A 9,161-nucleotide genomic window follows, 5' to 3' on the forward strand; every position below is an offset into this window, starting at 1 on the left:
TGGAGACAGAAGGTTCAAATCTAGCCTCAGACACTTTCTAGCTGGGTGACCCTGGGCAAGTCATTTAACCCCCATTGCCAAGCCCTTACCTCTCTTCTGCCTTAGATCAATGCATAGTATTGATTCTAAGACAGAAGGTAAGAGTTAAAAAAAAAAAAGGAAACGAGGGACTTGAGATTAGAAAGATCTGAACAGCATCCTCCCCAAGTCTGGCAGGGAGCCAGAGCTCTGTGGCTAGGGGCTGCCTCATTGATATTGGGGCTCAGAGCTGCTCAGGTTGTGGTTCCTGACCCTCCGCTGCTCCCAGTGACTTTGCCCCTTCCTCACCAGCTTCCCCCTCCTCCTTGGGTGTATTCTGTCACCCCAGGGAGGGTGCAGCAGGGATTTCTGGCTACCAGGTAGTTTATTAACTTGGGGACTGATCCAGTCCAGGGCAGCCCTAGGCAAAATTCCAAAAGCAGACCTCAGTTTACACTATAGAAATGAGCTTTTCTCTTTTTTTTTTTTTTGCAGAGTGGCAGGGGCAGAGCAGGCTGTGTGTGGGAAGAGTCCGCCGGAGGCAGGATCAGCAGAAGCAGGACAGAATCCTGGCCAGCCCAAATGAAGGAATCTGGGTTTTTGGTGGCCTTAGGAGCCTGGTGCCCCTTCCTGAGTTCCCAAAGGCCATCTGTCCTTAGGCAGCAAAGATCAGGGCCTCTTTTCCCCAGCATTCTAGCCACCAAACATATGGCCGCAGGGCCAGGCTCCTTTTATATGTCACCCACCCTCCCCTAGTCCCCTCATCTGGGTCATTGGAGCCAACAAGAATTGCTGATTAGGTAACTCTCCCTCTCCCTCCACCCTGTGTTCCCCATTCAAAGGCTCATGGGGCACCAGACTGGAGGAAGAGACTGGGACTGGTTCATGAGAGGGTCTGAGAGAGCTGAAAAGGAAGGGCCATACACCTTGGAGAGATCATAAAATGGATTGGTAAGGGCTGGGCCAGTGCTGGGACTTTATGATTTTTAAGAAATTTTAAAAGTAACCCTGGGCATTCCACTATACCTCTGACAGCCTCAGTTTTCTCAGCTATAAAATGGGGATGATGATAGTACCTATCTTGTAGGGTTGTAGTAAGGCTCAAATGAGATAAGTGAAGTGCTTTGCAAACCTTAAAGTGTTAGAAGTGAGTCCCTTTTCTTTTCTGACAAATCTCCCAGAGAGAGTTTGGCTCTCTGCTTTCTTGAAATCTGTCTTATGGGAGCCACTAGGTAGCACAGAAGCTAGAGAGCCAGGCTTGGAGACAGGAGTTGCTGGGTTCAAATCTGGCCTCAGACACTTCCTAGCTGTGTGACCCTGGGCAAGTCACTTAATCCCGATTGCCTAGCCTTTACCTTTCTTCTACTCTGGAACTGATACACAGAATTGATTCTAAGACAGAAGATTCAAGGGCTTAAAAATAATCTAGGAGGGGGCAGCTGGGTAGCTCAGTGGATTGAGAGTCAGGCCTAGAGATGGGAGGTCCTAGGTTCAAATCCGGCCTCAGTTACTTCCCAGCTGTGTGACCCTGGGCAAGTCACTTGACCCCCATTGCCCACCCTTACCACTCTTCCACCTAGGAGCCAATACACAGAAGTTAAGGGTTAAAAAAAAATAATAATCTAGGAAGCCAAGAAAGTCAGGAGGTACAGTTGAGGGTATTCTTAGGATCAAATGTTTGACCACTGGATGGATTCAGGTTTCTGTTGTTATATGCCACAGACTTGGCTCGGGGATAGAGCAACTCCCAATTTCTCTGGCAGCCCACAGTTGGGGTGCCCTCCCATGTGGGAGGTCCATAAGAGAAACAGAGTCTCAGATAAAAATCTGAGACTCCTCTTTTGACCCCTTTTGTGATCCACACCTTTTCTTGTTGAAAAGTATTGTGGCCTTATTGGAAAGCTTTAAGCTCTTAGCAAACCAGTAGTCAAGAGGTTAACATTCTTCCCTTTTGGTCAGAAATGCAGTTGCTTGGCAAGCCAAGGCTGAAACCTTAGTTTAGCAGGGGCATTTCACCCCTGAGAAAAGTATTCTCAGACTTAGCTTGCTGATAATCACGTAGCTGAAAGTCCAGCCTGGTTCTTATCTTCACCTTGAAGCTTTCGAAGCCTCTTTGTATTGTCTAAATTGTAATGGCATTTCTGTGCAGCCGTAAATCTTTCTTTGTGCTTTTGGGTGAAAGGGAGTTTGAATTTTCATATATAATAAACTTGTGACTCTATGCCACTTGGAAGAAGCAGCTATGAGTTAACAGAAAGATCGTCTCCTGTGTCCATTATTTTCTTATCAACTAAGCCATCCTTATCAGATTATCTGGAGATGATAAATAGATTTCAACACTCCCAGGATGGTATCTGAGTCCAGCCTCCCATTAGAGGAAATATATCTCCTCCCCTTTTGGGGGCTGGAGCTCTTCTTCAGTCCATCCACCTGGAGGAGTTTTCTTGGCTACCCTAAAGCAAGCCACTTCTGTAAGTCACTCAACAGGCATAGACTGAAGGCTTCCTATGGGTCAGATGCAATGCTAATTGCTGGAGATACAATGAAGGGCATCTATAAGAATTTCTAATTTAGGTTTTATGCTAAATGTGAAAGTTCTAAAGTAATATTGTGGTCGCTAATTTAAAAAATTAACTCTTAAGTCACAAGTCTGTTAGCCGCTCTCAACAATTTAAGTTTAATAGAGATAAAGGAAAAAAAGAGAAATGTGGGAAGTAGAAAGTATTGCCTAACTAGATACCCTATATTTTGTCCAAAGAAGTCCAGCTTACCACCTGGCAAGGGCTCCCTCAAGTCTCGATCTCCACATGGAGTTAGGAGTCTCAGAGGTGTCTTCAGCAAGGGTTCCACCAATGCAGCCTCCTCCAGGAAAGGAAGGCCTCTCTGGAACCAATCTCTCCAGAAGCCAGGAAAGGAAGGCCAGCTACTCACCCAGCGAGTCATCACAGGATCCAGGAAAAGAGTCTTCTCCTTCAGACCAGCTCACAGATGCAGAGTCTCCAAAGACAAACTCCAAAGGAGAAGAAGTCCAAAGGAGAAGTTCCTTGGACAGGAAGTTCAGGACTTTTTATAGTCCTTTTTCCATGTCACTTCCTGTCACTCCTCCACTTTATGGGAACGAATCGCAGTCTTTCAATTTGCCTAGCACTGCCTAGGTGAGGGGCAGTGGCCTCTGGAGCTGTCACCCACTTTAGCAAGTGACTTGTGAACTCTCTTACTTAGTATCAAGAAGGGGTACTTTAATTTGATTAGCTAAAAATAGACAATCCTATCTTCACACAAGATGGTCCATAACTGGAAGGAGCTCAGTTCTAATGGCTTAGCAGTGCCCAGCACACAGCAGGTACTTAATAAATGTGTATTGATTGATGGGAACTGAGGGAGTGGAAGAGTGTCCTGAAAAAGAAATATACAGAAAAGATAACATACTTTTTTTTTGTAATTAGCCAGTTGTTTTCGGCCTTTTCTGGTCAAATGCTCAAAATAAATAAATACATAGGATCAAATAAGAAATCAGTTACACTGAAATGCAGTTATAGGGGAAGGTAGTCCAGTGGGTAGACAGCCAGGGCCGGAGTCTGGAAGTTCTGCATTCAAATCTGACCTTAGACTCTTCCTAGCTGTGTGACCATGGGCAAGTCATCTAACCCCGTGTGCTTGGAAAAGAAGAGAAAAAAAAAAGAAATGCCTGATTAAGAGGAATATGGGGGCAAATGTAGCCCATGTAAAAATAAAAGATATCAATAACATTAAAAAAAGACCAAGTATACTTTGGAAGTGGCAAGTAACATTGGAGGGGTTGGGGGAACCAGGAAAGGTCTCCTGCAGAAGACAAGAGCTGAGGAAATAATTAAGAGAGGAAAGGCACCAGCACTGAGAGGGGCCGGGTGAGTAAATGAGGAAGGGAGTAGAGAAGGCCACTCCAGACCCTCAGTGATGAGACTCCCCATTCCCACCCTCACATAGGACCTGGAGCACGAGCTAGCCTCTGAGCAATATCCACTGGGAAGGTGATCTCTCAAAAGGCCCAGATGCCCGCCACATAGAACACTGTTGCGCTGAGCACAAGGCATTCCTCTTCTGCCAACTCAAGCTTAGGGCAGCTAAGTGTCCCTTTAGAGGCACGGGCCTTGGTATCTGAGGCAATGACCCTGCCTATCCCAGCTGGACAGAGGCTCCTGAAGGGATGGCCCTGTGGTTCCTTGGCCCATGGCTGGACCTTGGGAGTGTCTCTTCCTGGGAGGTACCTTCTAGAAGACACAGATGAGAGGAGATCTAGGTGGCTCAGTGGACTGAGAGCCAAACTTGGAGGAGAGGAAGTCCTGGTTTCAAATATGGCCTCAGATACTGCCAGGCTGTGTGACCCTGGGCAAGTCATTTGACCCCCATTGCCCAGTCCTTATCGTTCTTCTGCCTTGGAGCAATATTGATTTTAAGATAAGTGTTTTTTTTCTTTAAAAGAAGACACATATGAGGGCTTATAGCCTCAGTCAGCTAGCTCTGCCACCCTGCCCCCTCTGCCTTCTCAACAAGTAACCCAGCCAGCACTAAAGTTGCATCAAGAGAGGAAGTGACTTCTGATAACTGAATTTCATCCCTTCCAAGGGTAGACTTCATTCTTCTGCATCAGCCTCCCCATTCAGAGGCCCCTGACACTTTGCTGACATCCACCAGAGGAGGAAAAGGCAGGGAACACTTTGGTCCTGTTTACGCTGCCCAGGACCATGCGGTGTTTCCTGGCTCTGCTGTTGGTAGGGGCCCTGAGCTGGACCGGTGAGTGGGAGGGGAGAGGGAGCCCAAGCTTCCAGAGAGGGGACTGGAGAGTGTGAGAATCAGGGATTTGGGATGGCAAACCAGCCCACTCCCCTGGCCAGATCGGATCCTTATTGTCCATCTTGTCTTGGGCTCTCCCTTTCAAAGGCCTGGAGTCCTTCCTCAAAGCCACTAGCTCTGTTCCAGACCTTCATTTCTCAGCCCCTGATTCCCCTCTAAAGTCACCCCCAGGACAGGGAGCTCAATCCTTCCCCTTAAATTGACCAGATCCTCCTGGAAGCCGGGGATGAGGGATGCTGGGAATTGCCCCGATCTAACGCCTCTCTGTCTCTCTAGGTGCCTTTGTAGAACCCAAGTTAAAATCTTGGGTCACTCAGCCTCTGGAACTCTCAGGCCCCCTCCACGGCTCTGTTACCATCCCCTTTCGATTCTCCTTCCCCTGGGAGTTGGACCAGAAACCCAATATTAGGATTTCCTGGACAAAGACCCACACTTTTGGAGAGGAAATCTACAGCTCCAATTCCCCACCCCACCCATACTTCCAAGGCAGGATCTTCCTCCACTGGAAGTCTGGAGAGCAGAATGGCTCCCTTCTCATCCAGGACCTGAGGAAGGGGGATGCCTTGATGTATTACTGCACAGTCTGGGCTGCCACAAAGCTCTATGGAGTGAAAAGCATATCAAGTCTCCATGGGACCTGGCTTGAGGTGACTGAGGGTGAGTCTCCTCTTCTCCATGCTCTCCCCTCCTGGCAGTGATTAATCCATTCAATTCCCCCAAGACCAACCCAGAGTATAGAAAAAAAGGCTCCTGGGAAGAGAGAGGATTAGACTTCCTCACTTCTGCTTTCTAGCCTGAGGAACCCCTGGAAAGAGATGAGGGAGGAGATGGTCCATGAACGTGCTACCAAATTTTCAGTGTGAGCATTTCCAGCTTGGAAATTTGGCAAACACTACAAATTTAGGATTTGATTAACTATTTTGTTGACTGTCTAACTTTAAAAAGTGATGGAGATCAGTGGAGTGAGAGTCAGGCCTAGAGACGGGAGGTCCTAGGTTCAAATCTGGCCTCAGACACTTCCCAGCTGTGTGACCCTGGGCAAGTCACTTGACCCCCATTGCCCACCCTTACCACTCTTCCACTAAAGAGCCAATACACAGAAGTACAAGGGTTTAAAAAAAAAAAGTGATGGAGAGAGGTCAGCTGGGTGGCTCAGTGGATTGAGAGGCAACCCTACAGGACAGGAAGTCCTATGTTCAAATCTGGCCTCAGACACTTCCTGGCTATTTGACCCTTATTGTCTAGCTCTTACCACTCTTCTGCCTTGGAACCAATACACAATATTGATTCTAAGAAAGAAGGTAAGGGTTAAAAAAAGTGATAGAGAAAAACATGAATAATGCAAATCATTGGTGTTGTTAATAATTAATAATTTAGTAATTATTTTGAATTATGTAATTATTAATAATGTAGCTTAAACTTGAAAATGTCATATGGACTTTTTCCGAGAGCTGGTTGGTTTTATAAAAAAAATAAAGTTTTAACACATTTGTTTGAAATCAATTCAACAAATATTTATTAAGCATTTACTATTTGCAAAGCTCTGTGCTAGGCACTTGGGATATAATTCCCTTCACTCCTCTCCCCTCCCCCCAGAAAGAACTTCCTTCAGGAAGCTATCCTCTATCCTGCTCTGATTCCTAATTGATTAATAAATAAGCATTTATCCATTTTAACATTCACTTAAAATTTTTTTTGAGTTCCAAATGTCTACCTCCCTCCAGCTCCTACCTCAATCATTGAGGAACAAGCAATGTGATACCCACTATACATTTGAAATTATGCAAAACCTATTTCCATATTAGCCATGTTGGGGGGAAAAAAGGCAAGAAAAATAAGGAAAGGGAAAACCAATATTCTTCACTCTGCACTCAGAGTTGGTCAGTTCTCTCTCTGGATGTGGAGGGCATTTTTCAGCATGAGTCCCTTGTGAAGTGTGTATCATTGTCTTGGTCAAGGTAGCCAAGTCATTCACAGTGGATCATTTTTATAATATTGCTGCTACTGTATACAGTGTCCTCCTGGTTCTGCTCACTTCACTTTGCATCAGTTCATATAATTCTTCCAAGGTTTTCCTGAAACCATCATGCTTATCATTTCTTCCAGAACAACAGAATTCCATCACAGTTATATACCAAAATGTGTGCCAGCCATTCTCTAATTGATGGGCATCTCCTCTATTTCCATTTCTTTATCACCATAAAAAGAGGTGCTCTGGTCTCTATTTTTTCCTTTGATCCCTTTGGGAAAGATTTAGTAGTGCTTCTCCTGGGTCAAAGAGTGGGCACAGTTTTATAGCCTTTTGGGCACAGTTCCACATTGCTCTCCAGAATGAATGGACCAGTTCTGAGAGCCAGTTGTTAAACATTTAACGGCACACCTCAGGAAATAAGTGTCATGGAAAGGATCCTGGCCTAGGAACCAAGCAAGTGGAACTTCCCTCCCAGCTTCATCTCTGCTCTTAGGGAGCTCGTGGTCCAATGGAGACAGCATGCAAACAGCTAGACACGAGTGAGCTACGTGCGGGATGAATGTGAGATCACCAGCAGAAGGAGAAGGCACTAGCATTGGGGGCCATTGAGAAAGGCTTCTTAGAGAAAGTGGGATTCTAGCTGGGACTTGAAGGAACCAGGGAAGCCGGGAGTGGGACGAGGAGCCAGACCATTCTGGGCACAAGGGCGGCCAGTGCAGATGCCCAGGGCCAGAATCAAGATCGCAGGGGAAGAAGGGTGGAAAGGTGGAAAGGGCTCCAAGCGTCAAACAGATGATTTTATATTGGATCTTGCAGGCGGCAGGAGCCCTGGGAGTTGGTGAATGGGGTCAGGGAAGGTGGGGTCACCCCTGGGTCTTAAGAAGATTCACTTGATGGCCGAATGGAGGACGTGAGGGAGGGAGCGAGGAGAGACGTGAGACAGGCAAAGCCATCCGCAGGCTCCTGGCCCAGGCCAGGAGTGCGGCGCTGAGGGCGGTGTCAGAGGAGAGAAAGGAATGTTCAGGAGAGGCGCTCCTAAGGTCCGAGGCTGGACTTGACCGCAGCCTGGCCAGGAGGGGAGCGGGAGGAAGAGAATCCACGCTGACTCCAAGTATAAGAAGCTGGATGACCAGAAGGGTGGAGCCACTCTCGAAAGATGTCAAGAAAACGAGAAGGGAATCGAAGGGAGTTATTTAGTTTAGTTTGGGCCGTGTTGAGTTTGAGATATCTTTGGGACATGCAGTTTGAAATAGCCAATAAGTGGCAGGAATGAGCCGACGGAACTTGAAAGAGGTGAAAGGGTGGGATGGGGGCATATCAAGAAGGCAGCCTCATGAGAAGAGAGACCAAATCGACAGAAGGAGAAAGAAAAGTCAAAAGACTAGCTATGTAGACTGGGGGTGGGGGGGATCATCTGCACAGAAATGATCACTTAGACCCATGGGAGGTAATGAGGTCACCAAGAAAGAACTGAGAGAGGGAGGAAATATGGATATTCCCAAAGGTCCTTCCTTCATAGCCAGCAGTAAAATATCCAGGTGTGTTATGTCTTTCTTTTTTTTTTTTAAATCCTTAACTTCTGTGTATTGGCTCTTAGGTGGAAGAGTGGTAAGGGTGGGCAATGGGGGTCAAGTGACTTGCCCAGGGTCACACAGCTGGGAAGTGTCTGAGGCCGGATTTGAACCCAGGACCTCCCATCTGTAGGCCTGACTCTCCATCCACTGAGCTACCCAGCTGCCCCTGTGTTATTTCTTTATCTGCCCCTAGTCCCAGATCTGGGTGAGGTCTCGGGGTTCTCCATCCCTTTCTCTTGCCTCTGTCTTCTCTGGGAAGCCTGAACGCTCTTAGCACCTTTTAGCAGCTGATGAGGTCTTTGTTTTCTCCCCTGTGACTTCTCCTTGGAATGCCCTCTCAGGGAACAAGACGCAGCACCCCAACTCTGGAGATCCCCCTGGACCGGCCTCCAACTCCCTGACAAGTCTCATTGTGATCCTCTGCTTTTGCCTCATCCACAAAATTGGAATCTGTGTAATTTTGGAAATGTCGGTGCTGCCTAAGGTATGACGAGCTCAGTGTTCCCTAAGAAAATAAAAATAAAAATATAAAATTAAATTAAAAAATACAATAAAATAAAAAATAAGAAAGTCCCAGGGCTAGACGGATTCACAAGTGAATGTTACCAAACGTTTACCAGCGACTAATTCCAATAACATAGAAAGTATGGGGGGGAAATAGGTGAAGAAGGAATTCTTCCAAACTCCTTTCATGACACAAATCTAGGGCTGATACCTCAACTGGGAAAAGCAAAACCAGAAAGAAAACTCTAGAGCAATCTCTC

At 46.6% G+C, this 9,161-nt stretch overlaps 1 protein-coding gene across 1 annotated transcript; it reads left to right on the forward strand.

Annotated features, from left to right (window-relative positions):
* Nucleotides 1–4,742: 4,742 nt before the first annotated feature.
* On the forward strand, nt 4,743–8,923 carry LOC123242924 (paired immunoglobulin-like type 2 receptor beta). The gene is made up of 4 exons (XM_044671049.1): nt 4,743–4,791; nt 5,128–5,512; nt 6,729–6,735; nt 8,753–8,923. The coding sequence occupies exons 1-4, from the start codon at nt 4,743–4,745 to the stop codon at nt 8,885–8,887; spliced, it is 576 nt and encodes a 191-aa protein (XP_044526984.1). The 3' UTR covers nt 8,888–8,923.
* The last annotated feature ends 238 nt before the right edge of the window (nt 8,924–9,161 follow it).

This window comes from Gracilinanus agilis, chromosome 3 (assembly GCF_016433145.1).
Source record: "Gracilinanus agilis isolate LMUSP501 chromosome 3, AgileGrace, whole genome shotgun sequence".
NCBI lineage: Eukaryota > Metazoa > Chordata > Mammalia > Didelphimorphia > Didelphidae > Gracilinanus > Gracilinanus agilis.

Coding starts and splice junctions, on each gene's coding strand:
- LOC123242924 (XM_044671049.1), top strand. CDS start 4,743: ATGCGGTGTTTCCTGGCTCTGCTGTTGGTAGGGGCCCTGAGCTGGACC. Junction 4,792..5,127: donor AGGGGCCCTGAGCTGGACCG/GTGAGTGGGAGG, acceptor CTGTCTCTCTAG/GTGCCTTTGTAGAACCCAAG.